General features: G+C 40.0%; 2 protein-coding genes across 7 annotated transcripts; one reads left to right on the top strand and one right to left on the bottom strand.

Moving 5' to 3' along the window:
* Nucleotides 1-318: 318 nt before the first annotated feature.
* Nucleotides 319-14,923, top strand: supt5h (SPT5 homolog, DSIF elongation factor subunit). Of its 5 annotated transcripts, XR_014117810.1 has the most exons (31): nt 319-452; nt 1,137-1,236; nt 1,741-1,900; nt 2,049-2,114; nt 3,155-3,169; nt 4,281-4,350; nt 4,450-4,518; nt 4,846-4,911; nt 5,001-5,031; nt 5,122-5,190; nt 5,412-5,663; nt 5,780-5,869; nt 5,975-6,045; nt 6,178-6,283; nt 6,369-6,462; nt 6,570-6,706; nt 7,363-7,518; nt 7,765-7,911; nt 8,059-8,205; nt 8,359-8,484; nt 8,800-8,884; nt 9,042-9,149; nt 9,359-9,461; nt 9,644-9,771; nt 9,862-9,967; nt 10,197-10,355; nt 10,442-10,610; nt 11,374-11,577; nt 12,978-13,083; nt 13,941-14,036; nt 14,486-14,528. XR_014117810.1 is itself a non-coding variant. In XM_026997800.3 (30 exons), exons 2-30 carry the CDS (start codon nt 1,156-1,158, stop codon nt 14,624-14,626), a joined length of 3,249 nt encoding a protein of 1,082 aa, XP_026853601.1. In that variant the 5' UTR covers nt 319-452; nt 1,137-1,155; the 3' UTR covers nt 14,627-14,923. The 5 variants fall into 5 exon arrangements, 4 of the variants coding, with proteins under 4 accessions (XP_026853601.1, XP_026853600.1, XP_081555888.1 ...); XM_026997800.3 differs by lacking the exon at nt 12,978-13,083 and having other exon boundaries at nt 3,158-3,169; nt 14,486-14,923; XM_026997799.3 differs by lacking the exon at nt 12,978-13,083 and having other exon boundaries at nt 14,486-14,923.
* rnaset2l (ribonuclease T2, like) lies at nt 14,804-19,675 on the bottom strand. 2 transcript variants are annotated; one of them, XM_081699764.1, is made up of 11 exons: nt 19,106-19,675; nt 18,156-18,243; nt 17,904-18,000; nt 16,757-17,670; nt 16,551-16,618; nt 16,376-16,433; nt 16,227-16,294; nt 15,788-15,901; nt 15,649-15,697; nt 15,494-15,568; nt 14,804-15,240 (listed from the first exon to the last, which is right to left on the bottom strand). In XM_081699764.1, exons 4-11 carry the CDS (start codon nt 16,826-16,828, stop codon nt 15,046-15,048), a joined length of 699 nt encoding a protein of 232 aa, XP_081555890.1. In that variant the 5' UTR covers nt 16,829-17,670; nt 17,904-18,000; nt 18,156-18,243; nt 19,106-19,675; the 3' UTR covers nt 14,804-15,045. The 2 variants fall into 2 exon arrangements, with proteins under 2 accessions (XP_081555890.1, XP_026853602.2); XM_026997801.3 differs by having other exon boundaries at nt 16,757-16,814.
* Between the last annotated feature and the right edge of the window lie 906 nt (nt 19,676-20,581).

The raw sequence follows: 20,581 nt of genomic DNA, 5'->3' as shown, positions 1-20,581 counted from the left end.
CCTACATCCTACCTTTACAGGAGTATGGAGTCCAGCAAGGGTCGAAAGCAAATGAGAAATTATAATTCTTGATAAATGTAATTGAAAGAATATCCTGGTTATATTGATATAAGTGTTGTTTGGTTGACATTTGTGTTAATTATTAGGTAACTGTTGGTCAAGGTCACTAAATAAGCTTAAACCTGTAAAAAACAAAACATTTCGTTTAATTGATCACATTTCACAAACACGCATTAAACCGACGCAGTGCTTCTCCAATACATGTGGTGACGCTGTTCAACTTGAAGCGCAGATATGTAGACCGGAAATGAACTCAGAGAGTCTATGGAAGTGTTCAGAAAAAAACTGGACTCTCAACGAGACATAAAACAAAACGAAATAACAGGGCGCCGCTAACCTAGCACTTTGAGATTTGGTAGCTTTTATTTACGAAGCACATTTTGTCTACAAAGGTACGATTCTTATTCTGCTGTAGTAGCTGTAAACGTTTTTAAACATGCACATATGGTTAGAATTTGGTTATATGTTGCTACTGCCAGGCCAGTGTGCTTGATGCATCAGCTCAACAAGCTATAGCTAATGTTAGCTAAACCTCCTAGGTACGTTTGTCAAAGAAGTCATGGAAAACCAACACATTGCGAACGTCTCTTGTTTGCTGTGCTTTGGCATCCTATCTGAAATTATATCAAATTGGAAAACGCTGCAAATGCTTATTGATAGTAGCTTGTTAGGACAAATGGTGGGCATCCTTTAGCTTTAGCTAATGCGGCTGATTGCAGCAGTATCTCCATTTTGATAGGACGATCAATTAACAGCTCAAAGGTAAAATGCATAGACTTTAGATCACAGTTGATTAACTTTAGTTGCGGTGGACACATGAAGGGAACGTGCTTAACATTTAGCTAGTCATGTTAACTGTCCTTATTTAAACAACGTGCTAGCTAGCTAACAACAGTCCTTCAAGCTCGCTTGCTAGCTATGAATGTTGGTTAAATATGTTGCGTATGATTAGCGGATGCAGTTCGTTCTCCAAAACAGTTTATCAGTAAAATTGTTCTTTTGTATAACTAATTTGATATCTGAAAGTACTTGGTTAGCTCATTTCTAGCATCCGCTTACTGTTTCTTGCTTAGCAGGTATATACATAGTGGTACAATGTCTGACAGCGAAGACAGCGATTTTTCGGACAACCAGAGTGACCGAAGCAGCGAGGCCGAAGAAGTAGAAGAGAATGAGGTAAAGAGTGTTCAACTTTTATAGTCTGAAATTATTCTTTAAACTTTGTGTATCAGTCTCTCGCTTTCTCTCACACACACTCTACACACACGTGTATATATATATATATATATATATATAATGTGTGTGTATGTATGTATATGTATATATATGTATATATATATATATATATATATATATATATATATATATATATATATAGTGATAAGTGATATATAAATATATCTATCAAATAGATGGCGCTTGAATACACACATCAATTATCGCTTAAAGTCTTATAATGCAGCATAGTCCATACAAATTGTACTGTGCTGCATTATAAGGTGTTAAATGATCATTGATTGATTTAGTGCCTTTGGTTGCCTTCTCTTCATGTACCACTTGCATGTAAGGGGGTATAGTGATGCTAGCAATTGGTTACAGTACTGGTTTCCAATTTTCTATGAAAAGCATGTATGGAAGAATGATCATATTCCTTGAAATGAAATGGAATATCCTTTCAAGGAGGAAGAAGGCCACGGAAGTGTTGCTGGTAGTGACAAAGCAGAGGAAGAAGGAGAGGACTTGGAGGAAGATGAAGAAGACTATGATGAAGAGGAAGAGGAGGATGATGACCGGCCAAGAAAGAAACCCCGACATGGAGGCTTCATCCTTGACGAAGCTGGTAAAAACATCACGAACACAACACTTTTCATCACGTGCCGTGAAGTGCTGCTAATTGTTTCTAAAATGATTAGTTGTCATGAAATGATACTGAGTTTATTATTGGTGTGTAGCTGAACTGTATCTTTTTCTAACTGTTTCTTGACCAGATGTGGATGATGAGTATGAAGATGAGGACCAGTGGGAAGAAGGAGCAGAGGACATTTTAGAGAAAGGTAAGCATTTCAGAAAGGCCCTTATAAGATTAATATTTCTTTTTATTTTTAAATGTTACTATTAGTCATTAACAGTTGTATGTGCATATAATGCTGATATGTTTGGTTGTGTATATTAAATATCTTTAAAGTACAGTTTGGTTAAAAAATATTTTAATATGATTGATTATTTTCCAATTTCCTTATGGTGTCTAGTTGATTGTGGATAAGGTGGCATGCTATATATCCAGATATACATAGAGACCAATGGACAGTGTGACATCTATAACCAAGTTACAACTACAGTAAATGTATTTATTTGGATTTTTAAATCTAGTATTATTTAACTGGTGTTAGTTTTTTATTGTGTTTCTGTGCTCATAATTCTTTGTCTCTTGTGCATGCCTTCTTCAGTTAACGGTAAACCAACTCCAGATTTCTCTGATCTTTGTTTTCTTTATCTAAATGACTTCTCATCATTTTCTCATATTTTATAAAATCCATACCCATACTATGCAACCTGTATAACATATGTCTGCGATGTTTTGAAATTGTTTTGCTAATGTTTAATTTGCACACATTCTGATCAAGGAGCATGGATGGCAAATGCATGCTTTGGCCTTTCTCTTTGGTCCAGGAGATCATTCAGTTATAACTTTATATAGTTCTAACTTCAATAAAAGTAATACTATTTAGGAATTTAAAGTTCGTAGTAAGCTCTCAGTGGGGAACCAATTGTGATCATTTGCCCGAAATTGCTCCTTTAAAAAAAAAATGTAGTGAACTCCTCTCTTGGACAGAATTCACTTGCTTATTGTATTGCATCAGCTAACAAGAACATGACATTGACATCACATGGTTTCCATCTCTAAAATAAATACCACTTAGTGCCTGCTCAGTACTGATGAATCTTCTTTTTCTTTCTTTCTTTCTTTTTTTTTTCTTTTTTGTTTTTAATTATTTCTGTGAATGATCTGTGCCCTTGACTACAATTGCTGTGTGCACATGACATTGTATTATGGCTCATGTTCCTCCCTCTCCAAATCTACGCTGGACTTAAGCAGAAGAGGCTGAAGGTATGTGCTTGGCTCCTGTGATGTACATGCACCCAGCCTCTCTGTAGCTCAAGGGACTTTTAGTGTATTTGTTCCTCCAAGTGTAAGCATTAACAAAAAAGCTCAGTATTGTTAAATGAGGTGACTTTAATATATTCATGGCATGCTGTCATAAGTTCGTGAGAACCATTCAGATTCAGTGGTTAAGTGACCAACTTTGTTTATGGTGGACCAGAGAATCAAAACACAACAGAATTTAGGAAGCTGACGAAAGTCAAGATTTCACATACATTAAGGCAGAAAACAAATACATTACATGAAAACACAACAGTAAAACAATGAAACACTTAAAAACAATGAAAAGCTTTAGTTGTGGGAAAATGTAAATCTTCCAGCACTTAAACATTAAATGACATCACATTAGCATTAATCCACAACACAACAGCATTTACTGAAATTAAAAAAAAAACATTTCAAAATCACCGTATTTGAGTTTGCCCACAACAGAATTGCTCCTGGCCATTAGGGACACTTCAGAACTTTTATCTTAGATAGCTATAGGTTACATTTTCAAAGTAGGTGGTGAGTCAGAGAAAGTCTGGCATCCCAAGCTGTTAGTTTAATGGTGTTTTATAAAGAAAGGTAAACTTTTTGGCCCTTTTCAGTAAGAGGGTAAACAAAGTATCATGTATGGACAACGTAAGCCACCTGTAGCCAGAAGGCCATTTATTGTGAGCAACCTCAAATGCTGCATTTTTAAAATGCTTTCTGTTTTGATTAATGCTTTTGTGTTGTGGATTAATGCTAATGTGTTTATTTAATGTTTCAGTGCCCTGAGATATTGATTTGGAGCACCTTTAAATGCGTAATTTTTAATTTTTTTTGCCGAGAATGTGCCTGAAGAGTATTTGTAGTTTTTCACTTAATCTATGTGTGTGCTCTCTTGTTGCTTAATGACTGCTTCATTAGTGCTGTTGAGATTTAAGTCTGAGCCACCATATGTAGTCCTTTCAAAATTACAAAAGCATAAAGATGTTAGTAGTACTTATGTTTTAAACATGACACATAATTAGTCCTATTTTATTTACATGTTTATTTGAATTATATGAAACTACATCCTTTCCTCTTTCAGTTTCCAATCTTGACCACGTGGCTCTTGACGAGGACCACTCTGGCTCCCGTCGACTGCAGAACCTCTGGAGGTAAGAGGGCCCAAACACGCCTCTACTTGACCTCTGCTAATGGGACACACCACTGGACTTGACAGAGAACGTAATGTTTTTTTTTTTCCCCTCTTACAGAGATTCCAGAGAAGAAGCCCTGGGAGAGTACTACATGAGGAAATATGCCAAGTCCTCGGGGGGTGAACAGTATGCTTCCAATTTGTCATTACTTATTTGCAGAAATGACAACTAATCTATTGCATAAATTAAATAAATTATTTATTTTTACTGTATCTCCCCCTATACACACGCACCCACAAACTTTTTTTTTTTTTTTTTTTGGCAACTGTGCAAGGAAAGAAATCACTGTTCCATGAACTCTAGATTTGCACATGGCCCTACTTCCTGGCTTTGATTATGTCTGTTTTATCTCGAGTGTCTCTTAGCAGTATATGCATAATGTTTGATAAGCTATTTTCAGGAAAAGTTCTATTGCTGCTTTTGACATGCGATGATTTGTTCTTTTTCTACTAGTTTCTATGGGGGCTCAGAGGATCTCTCTGATGACATTACTCAGCAACAGTTGCTCCCAGGTGTCAAGTAGGTCCAACCAGTGCTTCATTTGCACGACACTGATCAAAGTTCTAACTTCCATTTAGACTGAGTAACGAAATGCCTTTTATTGTCAGGGATCCAAATTTGTGGACGGTGAAGTGTAAGGTAAGTGGAGACCTAGAATATACATGCAGTCATTGATTAAAATCAGCAGTTATTCCATTGTACTTTTTCGCTCATGATGTTTCTCTGCAGATTGGTGAGGAGCGAGCCACAGCCATAGCACTGATGAGGAAATTCATTGCTTATCAATGCACTGATACGGTATGCTGTAGAGCCTCAGTGTTCACTCTCAAGCCTAGGACCTTTTTCATCAGATTAGATAATGTAGTCATTTTGAATTATTCAGTACTAGTCAATATTCATAATATCCAGTCCCTCTTGCAATAACAAGCAAACGGTTTATGCTTGTATCATTACTGTTTTGTTTTCCAAAACATCGCTGTTTAGAATTATGACTAATTTACATTCCCCTCTCAAAACAGCCACTTCAAATCAAATCAGTCGTGGCACCTGAGCATGTGAAGGGTTATATCTACATTGAGGCATACAAACAGACCCATGTCAAGTCTGCCATCGAGGGAGTCGGCAACTTGCGAATGGGCTACTGGAACCAACAAATGGTGCCCATTAAAGAGATGACTGATGTCCTTAAAGTAGTAAAAGAAGTGACGAATCTTAAACCCAAATCCTGGGTCCGCCTCAAGAGAGGCCTGTACAAGGATGATATTGCTCAGGTGGGTTGTTATGTGCATGTTTCATCATGATACATAAGCAATAGATTTCCAGCCCGGGTCTCAGAAGTGTTTACCAGCATAGGTGAATTTTTGTTTTGTTTCTATTCTTGTTTTAGGTTGACTATGTGGAACCAAGCCAAAATACGATATCCCTGAAAATGATTCCTCGGATTGACCTGGACAGGATCAAAGCGAGGATGAGCATGGTAAGAAGTGGATTTATTTATTTGTTGTGTTTCTCCTTACCGCAACTTCGTAAGTCATCAAAAGATGTGCCTGTCTCTAAACCCATATTTGTAATACTCTCACAGAAAGACTGGTTTGCAAAGAGAAAGAAGTTCAAGAGACCGCCACAACGACTCTTCGATGCTGAGAAGATCAGGTGGGAAAGCATTCAGTGTTAACACCACAGTGTGGCTTAGCGTTTCCTTATAGAAGATGTGTTGCATTTGGCTTTTTTGTTTGGAAGCAAGATCTCTCATTTCCCACAACTGTATGTGTGTGTTCTTTTCAGGTCTCTTGGTGGGGAGGTCAGTCATGATGGAGATTTCATGATATTCGAAGGCAACCGCTACAGCCGCAAAGGCTTCCTGTTCAAAAGCTTTGCGATGTCTGCTGTGGTAAGAGCCTTCCTGGTCTCCAGCCCGATGCCTCACCCTATCCACTGCACTGCCGTGGTGAAGTAGTGTTCTTATCTGTCAACAGATCACAGATGGAGTGAAGCCAACCCTCTCAGAGCTGGAGAAGTTCGAGGATCAGCCTGAAGGCATCGACCTGGAGGTGGTCACAGAAACGACAGGTTCTTGCAGAACTAAACTGTGATATGCATGTGTGAGTGAGACAGGTGCAAATGATGCTACTTGATTGATGCATCTGAGAGTGTTTATCGTGAGTATTTGTGTCTAGGTAAAGAGCGGGAGCATAACCTCCAGGCAGGGGACAATGTGGAGGTGTGCGAGGGGGAGTTAATCAATCTTCAAGGGAAAATTCTGAGCGTCGATGGCAACAAAATCACCATTATGCCCAAACATGAGGACCTGAAGGTACTCCTCACTAGATACAAAAATAGTGCGCCTTTATCAAAACAATAAACATGAAGAAGCATTTAGCATTTATGCTGCTCCTAGACGGAGCCAAATGTCAGAAGTCTAGACATTTTGTACTTTAAGAGATCTTTTACATCAAGACTGAAAACTTATTTATTCAATTTTGCTTTTAGTTAGATATTTGGATTTTTTTTTTTTTGATGTTCTGAGTCTTTTTTCCCACTTTAGTTTTATGCACTTCGTTTTTTAATCCTACTCAGCTTCTATATTTTCGTTAACCTTATTTCTAAAAATAACCTTGTTATTTACTTTTATTTGTAAGGCATATTGAAAAGCTGTGTGTATGAAATGTAATATATAAACTTGCTTTGCTTACAAGTTTAACACTTGAATGTTAAATCTTGTTGTCTTCCACATTATTATTATTATTATTATTATTATTATTATTTGCTGTTGTTGGTTTTAGTGCTGTGGTTTTTGACAGAGACGTGTGTCAATGGGAAAACTGTCTTTCTGACCTAAAGTTGAAATACTTGTTCTTTTCACCTCAGGCACAACCTTGATTGCAAAATCTTTTAATTTAAGCAGTTAAGCAGCCCTACACAATAGAGCCATGCAGTGATGTGCTGGCCTTCTTTTTTTTCTGTGTTCAGGACCCTTTAGAGTTTCCTGCTCATGAGTTGAGAAAGTACTTCCGCATGGGTGACCACGTGAAAGTCATTGCAGGCCGCTACGAGGGTGACACAGGCCTTATCGTGCGTGTGGAAGAGAACTTTGTTATTCTCTTCTCTGATCTTACCATGCACGAGGTAAGCTTTACCAGACTTTGCTGTTTTAGTACTGCCAAACAGTCTAGGATAGAGTCCACCATCACAGTTCATATCTTGCACTTGGCACAGTTTCCCAAATGCGTTACAGAGACTGGACAAAGTAACCCACCAACCCCCAGTACTGCTGTCTTGTTTGTGTGGTGATGCTTTTCAGAGAATCACCCCACGATTCAGTGCTGGTGTATGTTTTTGAGTGACTGACCATGTCTGTTTCATTTGTTCCAGCTCAAAGTCTTACCTCGGGACTTGCAGCTGTGCTCTGAGACCGCTTCCGGTGTGGATGCAGGAGGTCAGCATGAGTGGGGGGAGCTGGTTCAGCTCGATCCTCAGACTGTGGGGGTCATAGTCCGCCTAGAGAGAGAGACCTTCCAGGTAGTCGAATGAACGCTGTCGTGATGGGTATTTATGCTTCTCACTTGTAGTTCCCATACAGCTAACACTAATGACCACCGTTCAGAGACTTGGGATTCTGACTATGTGACCTTCTGTTGTCTGAGTGTCGGTGTTTGATGTTGCCAGGTGCTCAACATGCATGGGAAGGTGCTTACAGTACGGCACCAGGCAGTGAACCGGCGTAAGGACAACCGCTTCGCTGTGGCTCTGGACTCAGAGCAGAACAACATCCATGTAAAGGACATCGTCAAAGTCATAGATGGGCCACATTCGGTAAGCAAGGGCCATTAAGCCCTCTGGTCGTTAGTGACACAAACATATGTCTTGGAAGACATACTTGTTGCATAATGGTGGCTATAAAGCAAATAAAGTGTGATAGATTCACTCATCTGTGTTTGTTTGTTTGTTTGTTTGTTTGTATGCTAGGGCCGTGAGGGGGAAATTAGGCACCTCTTCAGAGGGTTTGCTTTCCTTCACTGTAAGAAACTGGTTGAAAATGGTGGCATGTTTGTCTGCAAGACGCGCCATCTTGTCCTAGCTGGCGGTTCAAAGGTAAGTGTAGATACAGTTTGTGCTTGCTCTGTTCATTTGTCCCCCAAGCATTCAGCTAGGTGTTCTCTCAACCCTGTCTGTCTGTGTGTTTTGTTTTTTTCCCCTTCTGATCAGTTTTGTTTTCTCTTGCTAGTAGCTCTAATAATTCTACTGACAACAGAATTATTGCAAACTGTGGGAACACAGCCAAATACTACTTGCATAATGCTTAGATTAATAGGGTGTTAGTTGAAATATTCTGAAATAAAATGACTTCAGTGCATGCGTGTGTGTGTGTATAAGATGTATGACTGTATCTTTTCCTTGCTCTCTCAGCCAAGGGATGTGACTAATTTCACTATTGGTGGATTTGCTCCCATGAGTCCACGCATCAGCAGTCCAATGCACCCAGGAGGAGGGGGTGAGTTGTCTTGCTGGAGCTCTGAGAATAATATCTGATGTAGCAAGTTCTGAAGCTGATTATGAAAATAGTACATAGAAAACATGTGGTTCACCATGTGCTTCAATTAAAACTAAACTTTTTAAGATGAAATTGTACTGGTCTCCTGCCCCTTAAGGTCAGATGCAGAGAGGCGGAGGTGGAGGTGGCATGGGGCGTGGCCGTGGAAGACGAGACAATGACCTGATTGGGCAGACAGTCCGCATATCTCAAGGACCATACAAGGGTATGAAACTTATGCACAGTTCACTTTGAAAGCACTTTACATTTATTTAAGAATTTCCTGAATTGAAATATTGCTTGACTTAGAGAAATCTTTTAGTCTAATTAATTTACTCTTTTCGTGTAGGGAAACGTTAAGAAATGTTAACAGCAACAAAGGTTTCTGCGTGTGATGTTTTCTTTGCTGAGTCTGGTTACTGTGTCCACTTTCAGGGTACATTGGTGTGGTGAAGGATGCCACAGAATCAACAGCAAGAGTAGAGCTCCATTCAACCTGCCAGACCATATCTGTGGATCGTCAGCGTCTAACCAGTGTGTACGTCATCCAATTAAAGCGTTGCGTGAGACCTCCTACCAGGCAGTGCTGTGCTCCAGACAGCTGGAGTTATTTACAGGATAGTCCAGGGCAAACAAAGGATATAAGAGAATCGCATGAGCTCATTTCTTGACATTTCTTGGCTGTTTCCATAAGATGTATTTCTCTTTCATCTGATTCAGTGGAGCTAAGAGACATGGAGGAATGACCTCCACCCATGCACGGACTCCAATGTACGGCTCCCAGACGCCCATGTACGGATCTGGTTCCCGCACACCTATGTACGGCAGCCAGACACCCCTCCATGATGGTGAGGCCCTAAGGGAATCGGGTTCAGTAAAGCTGCTCCTTTTGCTGCATGTGTGGATGTTTTTCTACACATGTTTCTGTTTCATTACAGGGAGCCGCACCCCTCATTATGGCTCTCAGACCCCGTTACATGATGGCAGCAGGACACCTGGGCAGAGTGGAGCTTGGGACCCTAACAACCCAAACACACCATCACGGTAAGAGGCAGACACTCACCTACACCATAACACCCGTCTGATACAGGACTCGCATAGACCAAAGCACACACTAATGAAGGATTTTCAGTGATCATTACACATGTTGCTGCAAATCTCACATGGATCATAGCAGACTTTATTGCAAGTCTCACATGGATCATAACACACTTTAATGCAGATGAAGGTCAGCTCTTTGCTCTTACTTTGATACCCTCCTCTGTCTTACCAGGCCAGATGACGATTATGAGTTTGGCTATGACGACGAGCCCTCTCCGTCTCCCCAGGGCTATGGGGGCACTCCTAATCCTCAGACTCCTGGCTACCCAGAAGTGCCCTCCCCACAGGTCAACCCCCAGTACAACCCACAGACCCCTGGAACTCCTGCCATGTGAGAAACTCTGTGTGTTTTGGAGTGATCTGGTTCAGGATATATGGGCATGAGATTTAATTTGAGGCCATATGTTTGTTTTCCAGGTACAACACAGACCAGTACTCCCCCTACGCAGCTCCATCCCCTCAGGGCTCCTATCAGCCGAGCCCCAGTCCTCAGAGCTACCACCAGGTGGCTCCCAGCCCTGTGGGTTACCAGAACACCCACTCACCAGCCAGCTACCACCCCACCCCCTCCCCCATGGCCTACCAGGTACCATCACTGTGACTTTTAATGTTGCTTCTTTTATGAACAGTTGGGCTGCTATAATATGTTGTTTAGTGTGGCTGCTGGCAATGAAGTTAACTGCTTCCCCCACCTGCCTCTGGCGAACATAAATCATATCATCCATATCAGATAGTGGCTCGTGAAACATTTCATTTGGAATTTGGTGATATGGAAAAGGTAGCTTAAGTAACTGTGTTTTAACTGCTTTTTAAAATCATGATGAGGAGGGTGCTTTCCTTAAGTTATGTACTTGGTATAAGTGACTTGTTCTCGTTCACTAGCACAGTTTCGCACTAAGAATTCGGTCTCTTGGGCAGCATTCTATGGGGAACTCCAACTCACTGAGCAGCATTTGTGTGACAGGGCAAGTGATTTAAAACAAAAAATTCACTCACTTTTTTTCCCCCATATTTGAGCCTGTTAAAGTTTTAAGTCACTGTGGTCAGCAAGGGGGAAAAAAAGTTACAGCATGTTTAAGAAAAAAACACACCAGCCACCTTTTGAGCAGTCCCCATTGGAGCCCATCTAAAGAGTGCTAAAGGTTGGTTGGGGGACAATCTGCATTATGAGCACAGCCTAAGCTAGCACGAAAAACTTATTTCCTGCACAACACATGCCATTTGCTGTATGGCAGGAGGTCATTTCAAGTCCTGATTGACTGCTTTTGTTATACTATTTTTTTGCCAGAAAAATTAACCCCACAAAAGGATTTTTGCAATCATTGTGGAATTATGGAATAAATTTGCAGGCAAGTCCAAGTCCGAGCCCAGTAGGCTATAGCCCCATGACACCCGGCGCACCATCCCCAGGAGGGTACAACCCGCATACCCCTGGTTCCAACATCGACCAGACCTCCAGTGACTGGGTCACCACAGACATCCTGGTGCGCGTGAAGGACACCTTCCTGGATGGAGGGGTTATCAACCAGACTGGTGTCATCCGCAGTGTGACTGTAAGTGAACCTTGTTATTTGGTTAGTCCAAAGAACACAGCTTCCTTGATTTGTGTAGTTGTTTTGCTTGTCACATTTTCCCCACTGGCAATGTGGCTTCTATTTGTTAATCATAGTATTGCTGCATTCAGACATGGGTATGCAGGCCCTGACAAGCACAACTTGTATAAAAGCGATATATTTGTATATTTGGTACCACTGGAAGACATCCAAAAATTCTAATTGTGAAAAAATACGATACAGTTCTTGGGGCTTTACAATAAAATAGTCCTGTTATTTTGTTTGCAATTGACTACCTTCACAAAATAGGGCTCTTCACCATAGCACGAGGAGATGTCACATGAAGGGTTAGTAAAACAGTATTTAACAATAGTTTAAAGCAATACAAAGTGCAGTGTGTCCACATTGTTTTAGAAGTTCAGCACTGAGTCAAGAGACTCTAGATTTTCAGATTCTCAGTGCTTACTTGCACGCATGGAGTATCTTCAGATCAGTTTTCTAACAGCAGCCAGTCTACTTACACAGGAGAGGTCAGACCCAAGTTGTGTGTGGGTTGGTTGGTGTAGATAGGGAATGGGTGAATTCACTTCTTTCAACTTGACACAGACAACAGTCACAGAAGTTACAATGAAGAATGTCAATTTAATTGAAGGGCTTATGTTTATACTGGGTGTTTTACATGGCCCCACCCTCCTCTCCCACATTTTCAGTGAACCTCAAATAAACAGATTAAATATGACTCTAATCTTAAATTAAACCGTCGAGTTAATCAGTGTAGCTCCTTTGCAGTCAATGACCGTCTTGAAACATGGGCCTCAGCAGATGTTGGAAACCTTACCTGGTGATGCTCTACTAGGGCTGGCTGTTATCCAGGAAGTCTTTGGTACATGAGTGGTATTCAGGTCAGTTTAGTATAATGGTCAGTGTAGAACATTCTACTGTTCTCCGTTCTTTTGTTTCTGCTGCTAGATGTAGCACCATCTAGTAATTTCTAAAGCATTTAATTTGATCTATGCAGATAATGTGCTTCTGTACAAAGAATTCATTCTGTTACCGCAGTCAGCCAACACATCAGTGAACACAAACCCGTTCCTATGGCAACCACACATGCATACCAGCAGAGTAGGCTTTGGATCCTCACTCTTTTCTCTTTGTGTTATTCTAGCTCAAGTTACTTCATCCCTCATCACGTTCTTAAGGCTTTACCCAGGAACTCCCCGGCTCTTTATTTTTACATTTTAGCAAACTGTAATGTAGACTGTGTTCATGTTGTGGCTGTCCTTCTGGGGCCATGTCCTGGTGCTTTTGACCCTTTTAACCTAGCTGAAATGTCTTGAGGGTTTTATTATATATTTAATCAAAATTATTCTTTGGCCATTCACATTTGTATTATTTGGCAGATGTCCTTATCCAGAGCAACGTTCACATAGATATTTATATGATGTGCTTCCTGGGAATTAAAGCTATGACGTTGGTGTTGTAAACACCTTGTTCTACCTGGTCTAGGTGAGCTACCGTTCTATACTTTACTTTTCTTTACTATTGCGGATTGCCAGTTCTGCATGAAATAATGCAATAAAATTATAAAATAGCTGGCATTAAACCTTCAGTTGCCACTTGTCAAGTTAGTTTCGGCTTTAAAATGTAAAAAAAAAGTTAAAAATTGGTAAAAGTAGCTCAGCCAGCCATCTAGTGCACCTTGGCCACACTATTACATGGACTGGCTCCAACACAAGTTCACTAGCAGAGCACTTGAAGCAGAGAATGCCCGCCACCCCCTCCACACCATTTTAGCTGATTGTCCAATATCACATGGGTGGTCACTTTTGTGCAAATACTGATTTCTACAAACATCTCATTCCAATATTTTTACTGCAGTCCTCTGGCCCTGGTACCTGCTGTCAGTAACAATAAACGTGGTCTTAATGGGACATTTGCTTGCTGTGTCTGCTTTTAAAAGTATGTTTAGTTACTGTTGAAATGTCTGGGGGGGGGGATAAACCTCAAGTTCTTTCAGCAGCCTAGTTTTCTATGTTCGACTTTATTGTTAATGAGCTGATCTCTGAATATTTGCCTAAGCTGAAGTACATAAGTGGAACTAACATGATCAACTAGGACTACAAAGTGGATACCTTTTTTAAATGTAGTGACCTGCCATTGCTTTTCTTTCAAGCGAAGTGGGTGCTATTTTGTGTATGGGCATCTGTTTTTTGAGAATATGAATTGGTGCAAAGATACTGATGTAGAATAACACGTACTCTAATGTTAAGGTTTCAAGTACGTTTGCACTGTTCGTGAGCATGGATGCCTATGCCTGTTCGTGTGTGTGTGTGTGTGTGTGTGTGTGTGTGTGTTGTACGCAGGGAGGAATGTGCTCCGTGTTTCTGCAGGACACAGAGAAGGTGGTCAGCATTTCAAGTGAACACTTGGAGCCTGTAACACCGACCAAAAACAATAAGGTCCTGCCCTCACATTATTCAACCACAGCCCTTGTTAAAAATGTATTTTATTTTTTTGCTGGGGAACTGGAGCATCACAAAGTATTTTGTGATGTTAGGCCTGTAGATAGATTTAAATCACAGCCTGGGTAGATACTCATACAGAATATGTAACATACAGAATATGTAACATACAGAATGTTAACTGATTTCAAATCTGGACCAGGATTTTGTATTGAATACCTTTTACCCTAAAGTTGTCTCTCATGAATGATTCCCTTTTGTGAAAGACAGAACCTTGCAAAATAGTTTTGTAATTTGCATTGAACTGTAATGTTGAGTTTTTAAGATAAGACACTGACTTTTTTTTACTTGAATAATGTCAACATTTTTGCTTTCCTACCCAAGCTATTGAAAGAAGCTTCTGTAGTATGCTTGCTAATCCTGTAATGTGTTAATGGGACCTGTAGGTGAAGGTGATTTTGGGAGAAGACAGGGAAGCCACAGGTGTTCTCCTCAGCATTGACGGGGAGGACGGCATAGTCCGAATGGAACTGGACGAGCAGCTTAAAATTCTCAATCTACGCTTCCTTGGCAAGCTGGAAGTTTGAGCAAATGCACTCTACAAACAGGACATGGCAACACAGTCATCAGCAAGGTGTTGTATGTGTGTGTTGTGGGGTGTTGTATGTGAGGTTGTTGTTTTTTTTTGTTTGGTTTTTTTTTTTTATGTTAATGTGGTTTTGGTTTCCATCTTAGATTTATTACAAATCAAAAAGTAATTTGCATTTTTCAATACTTTTTTTTTTTTAAGCCATGGTTGTTTTAGTGGATATGATGCAGCTTATCTGGTGTAGAAGCTTGCTTTTCAGCAAATTGATTGTGTCAATAAAATCTGAAATTTGCAATGCCTTACTAAATTCTTTCAAAACAAAGACTCCATTCCTGCAGTCTATAGTCTTGCTTTGAAGCAAACATTATTGCTATGCGTCATGCTAATAGCTGACAGAATATTTGACAGTCGTCACACTCAGTTGCAGGGCTGTTCAGGATGAACGTAGTCTATTGGGAAGTAAAATATGGTGGTATTCGGGGGACAGGGATGTCCTGAAGAAGTGTTTGTGGCCTTGGCAATCAAGAGTGCCTGTTTCTTCTCCTGTTTATGGCAGCCAAGAGTTATATTCTTAGAGATGTAGATCTTTAACTGCACCCACACCTCACGCTCCTAAATTCAAAGGGTAGAATTTTTCCATATTTATTTGTACATTACTTATTACTAATACACATATAACAGATCTCTCCTCAGTAAAATAGTACTGCAAATCTAGATCTGGAAGATGAGCAAATGTGCTTTACTTCTATGCAAACGATGTTGACCACCACTTGAGCCCAGGAAAACACTAGAGTTCTCTGAATGGGACCAAGCAAATCACTTGCGATTACCAAAAATAAATATTTAGGTTTGTTCCTCCCCTCACCTTCTCATCTTTCACACACTGTAGCACAGAGCTGTCACCAAGAAGTGGGGCCAGTGCACTGTGCAGGTCTTCAAACTAAAACCACAGAGACAAGGAGTAGTGATTCTTTACTGGTATTCAGTGTGGAGTTAATAGGACTAAAGCAGTAACTGTACCTTGTACGAGGTGTTGCAGGAAGGAATGATGTCCGCATTTGTCAGTGCACTACGTAAAATTGGAAATGAAAGTGAACATAAATGCATATGTTCCCAGTGTGTTCCTGAACCAAGCAGACTGCTGTGCTGTGGCTCTTACCTGTCAATGTCAAAGAGCATTCGCAACTTGAGTGAGGTCCTGAAGTAGTATTGTGGCGAGCCCAAGTTTTCCATGCAGGCTGCACAGGTACCATGCTTGTACCATTCATCCTTCCTGCCAAGGACCATCATCAATTGGAAACACTTAGTTATTTAGCTGATGCTTTTATCCAAAGCAACCTACAATTATGACTGAATGCAATCTGAACAAATGAGGGTTAAGGGCCTTGCTCAGGGGCCCAACCGTGGCAACATACTGGGGCTTGAACTCGCAACCTTCTGATTACTAGTCAAGTACCTTAACCACTGAGCTTTCTCTTTCACCTTTACTGTGATTTCACAGTAATTTTAACCATTCGCAGGTCATCACCAAAAGATCAAATACTAAGATGTAGCATATCTTTAAGATGATTTAAGATTTACAGAGCAGGACTCATTACCAGAATGTAAAGGCACTCCTTGATTTTAACAGTGATGGCCAAAGTTGAGAAAGTTCAGGTTCCAGCTCCTAACCAAAAGAAAAAAAATAAAATAAAAAATTGTGTATAATTTTAAGTAGTTGTAGATTTAGCAGTTAAAATTAAATTACCTGAAGATGGGAGTGATATATTCGCCAACAAGAACAGCAGCTATGAGCATGAAGAGGCCTTCGAAATATCAACAAAAGCAGAAAGGACTATTTTTTTTACAGCCAATTTGTAATAAGTTGTAAAGCTGTAAAATTATGTAATTGAAGTTGTAAATTAATGTGTTAGATTCATTACCACAGCCCATGAATAGTCCAGTTCTGAATATTCTGTGGTATCTTGCATATATTCTTGGTGTTGAGGCTCTGTCAGGATGCAGTAGTGGCAAAAATCACTGCACTGGTTAAGCAGAAACATTAAATAAAAGTAATATGAATGAAGACTTTCAGAGGTGTCCATTTTTAACAAGGACTGCTTCCACTGCTGTATAATAAATGACTTACCAGACAAAAGCTTCCGGGCCACTGGAGTGTTAAGATCATGCATGTCCAGTTACAAGAGCTGACCATGGACATTGTAAGTTAAAAACCATTCTTTGATTTCAACTTTTTTTCAGAAACAGCCATTATAACCTCTATCTGTTGTCAGGCACATTTTCTTAGACATGGTCCATCTCATCAGCTATGGCTGGTTTCTGAGCACAGACCTGATGGTGGCTGGATACTGCTGGGTGGCAAACCACTGGCCATCAATCTGTTACATGGATATGTGCCAGAACGCCATCAGCACTTCTGTGTCTGATGCTCTTAGACCAGCACTCCATGCAGCTACAACACCAGTGTCACATCTTTGTTCAGAATGGTCTGCCGCATAGTTAGCAGTGGTCTTGTGGTCAGAAACTGACCAGTGATGAGACTGACATACTGTGAATATTCACAATAGAACAGCTATAATTGTACTGTAATTGTACACCGATAAAATATGAAACCTGTAAAATAGATGTACATAATAAAGTAGTGAGTATGCACAATGTTGGTATTTCTAACCGGGGGGGGGGGGGGTGAAAGCTTGCTATAGAGAAGAGTAGCTTCCCCCTGCCAGTTACCCCAGGGACAGAACCTCATCTATTTTCATGTACAAAATAACTAGATATAACCACAAGTATAAAAACATGTATTTGGGTCATTGTGTTATTAATTTATAAATATTTGAATGTTTTCACCAAAGTATGTTAGTATAGAATTTAAATATTAGCTTAATAGCTAGTGCTCATTTTACTTTCAGTGACCTGCGTTCTCATACTTAACTTTTGGTGCTTGTTAATATGCTGAGATTCCCACATCCAAAGGAGTGCAGAGCAGTAAATATTCACAAGCAAGTTAAGACATGCTATCTGTTCTTATCACAAGATGTACGCCTAAATGTACAATAATTATGTACAATTATTGTAGACACACAAACAACTATAGTTGGCAAAATGTTCAGTGAGAAAGAAACTGGAATACTCCTTTAAGTGTGTGCTAAAATTCTCCTGATGGCTTACAACTGGTGAACATTTGTGATTGCACAAAATCTGTGTATTTTCTAGTGAATGATAACAAAATGTCCATTATCTTCATACCCACAATGAACAGAATAAGATAAGCTTACTGTCTTGTCTCACTGGTGGTCCACAGGGCTTGATCCAGTGTAAGAACCCATCCAATCAGTAACACAGTGGAACAAATCAAGATAATTGACATTTTACCTGAAACATATGTTCACACAGGCAGGCAAGAAAAACTCAATAGAATTAAAAATGTCATGCTGAAAAAAGGTTTTACAGAAAAACTACATCAGGGAATGTATAATTGAATTTTTTGTTGGATTTTGTTTAAAGAACCATTGAGAATTAGTACTTACACCAGACCATGATAATGCTGTTGTTAAGAAATATCTTGCATCTGTGTGAGATTCAGTTCCCCCTTTTAGTAATCACAGTAAAGCAGAACTAAAAGGAAAAACAACCACACAACAGGTGAAATTTCCATCTTTAAATCTCTGTAGAGGAAAGAGGAAGGTGTACTGAAACTCTGAGAATAAGTTACATCTCATTTACATTAGTTTTAGTTTTTTCTTCAATAATAAGCTCAGACCAGTCCGAATTTATGTATTAAATTTAAATGTAAATAGTATTTGGAGGTTTTAAAATGTATACCAGGCTGAAGATTCAAAGATTCAAAAGGATCTATTGGCACTCAAGCAGAAGTTTGCTTCTGGAACACTTGGAGCGAGTGGGTCCTAAAAGAAGGCATACACCTTAAATTTCTATTGGTCAATAGCAATTTTGGCATAAGGGTCCCCTGTGACCTTACTTAGTTACTTCAGCTGTGACCGAAGAACAGTGTTTCAGCCATTCAGCTGCCTCAGTTAAGTAGCTATGGTACACTGGTGCATGGAAAGAGAATCAGAAATAGTTTGGCATGTCTTATACCATCAAAGAAGGAAGATTCAAACAATAGGCTTAACAATGAGAGTTTGAAACAAGAGAGTCACACTGGCTTGGACATCGTCCTCATCAACAAGGTCAGATGCAGGGGGACCAGGGCAATCTGATGAAAACTGAGCTACTGCAATGACTGCAAGACACTCATGGACAAGAGTGGAGGACAGAGGAATGTTGGAATGCTACCACACATGCAGCCCCTTTTTGAGAGGGTATATGCAGACGTTTTGGGAACTACAGATACTTTCAAACCCAACATCTAGACTAACTAAACAACTAGTAGCTCAGTGTTCCAAAATCTGACAACAGCAACTGCTGTCACAACTAGAGATTGATGAGGTACAACGGTGTGACCTGTGCTGCATACCTTGGAGGGGTTTATCCTCCCTTGATGGTTCCTGCACCTCTTCATTCCCATCCTTCTCGGGTTTCTGCTGTCTGAGATTCTCACTAAGCACTCCCTCACTTGGGGCCATTATCCTGATGTACTCCAGGATCTTGGTTGTTTCATCCTGGACAGTGGCTCTGAGGCTCACTAGTCCTCAGCCCTTCTCCTTCCTCTTGGCGTACAGTCTCAGAGTGCTGGATTTGGGATGAAGGCCTCTGTGAATTGTGAGTTTCCTTGTCTTGATGTCAGTGGCTTCCATCTCCTACTTAGGCCTTATTATGACGTCTCTGGACTTGCCTCAGTCTTTGTAGGTAATTGGCTGAAGCTGCTGTCCTTGCGGCCGCTCCATGATTCCCATTTGCCTGTGGGATTCCAAGGCACTTGTAGCTGCCCTCAACATCTGTCATGTTACCTTCCGGTAGTGCGATCCCTCTGTTCCAGCTACTTTCCCTCTCCATGTACCCATCCGACCACACTTATCCCGTCCGAATGACATTCTGATGTTGTAGCTGTATCCCGGTGAGATGGGTTAGTGAGTCCATGTCTCATTCACTTCTGGCAAGAAATACAAACTGTAAATCCAACTGTAAAAAGTCCAAGCGCAAATTGTTCTGGGAATAAAATAAATAAATAAATTGTTGACACAAAATCTGAAAATAGCTAGCCAAAACAAAAAAATATGTATCATACTCCCCCCCAACTTAGCATGTTACTTTCAGAAAAAAAGCATAACTTTGAAATGAAACATAATATGTGTTGGCTAAGCACAACAGTTGGAATGCTGAAATTACTGAGCATGTGCAAAAGGAGGAAAGTCTTTGCGCCATATTTTCCAGAGATTTTGATATTTCACTGGTCACCAACAGAGGAGACTTTAAATGAATGATGAATCTTACAATCTCACAGGAGAATCAAGTTATGTTGCGCTTAGCTAGTTAGTTACAAAATCCCAACTACACCTCGAATTGCCCATTTGTTCCGCGTTAGCTAGCTGTTCATATCTTAAAGTCACATTTGATTTAATTTTAACAACTCAAACAATTATGGAGTTGCTTAAATCTTCTTACAGTGTTGAGCAATTCCAGGAACCTGGCTCTTGTACCTAAACAGAAGCTGGCATTTAGCTGACATTTATGAAGCTGAAGCTGAATGGAAAGATGAAGATTACTTCAGAAAATGTAAAAATGTTCCCCAAAGAGTGCAAAGGGAGGTAACACTAAATACTTTTGGCTGTAGAAGCCATTTTGTTCTGAATTTTTAAATATTTTGTGTACATATTTCCAGTGATTTCTGTTTGCATAATAAGAAAAAAAACTGAAATAATTATATATGGTCATTATACCATTGCCAAGACAACAAATGTAATGGTGGCCCTCTATAATATATAGGTTATCCACTTTTGCTATTTTATAGATTAAAATGCCTTTGATGATAAAAACACATGTTCAGTCAGGT

This window comes from Electrophorus electricus, chromosome 17, assembly GCF_041902795.1.
Source record: "Electrophorus electricus isolate QZ-2024a chromosome 17, ASM4190279v1, whole genome shotgun sequence".
NCBI classification, from domain to species: Eukaryota; Metazoa; Chordata; class Actinopteri; order Gymnotiformes; family Gymnotidae; genus Electrophorus; species Electrophorus electricus.
This window is presented reverse-complemented; position numbering and strand designations above follow the sequence as displayed.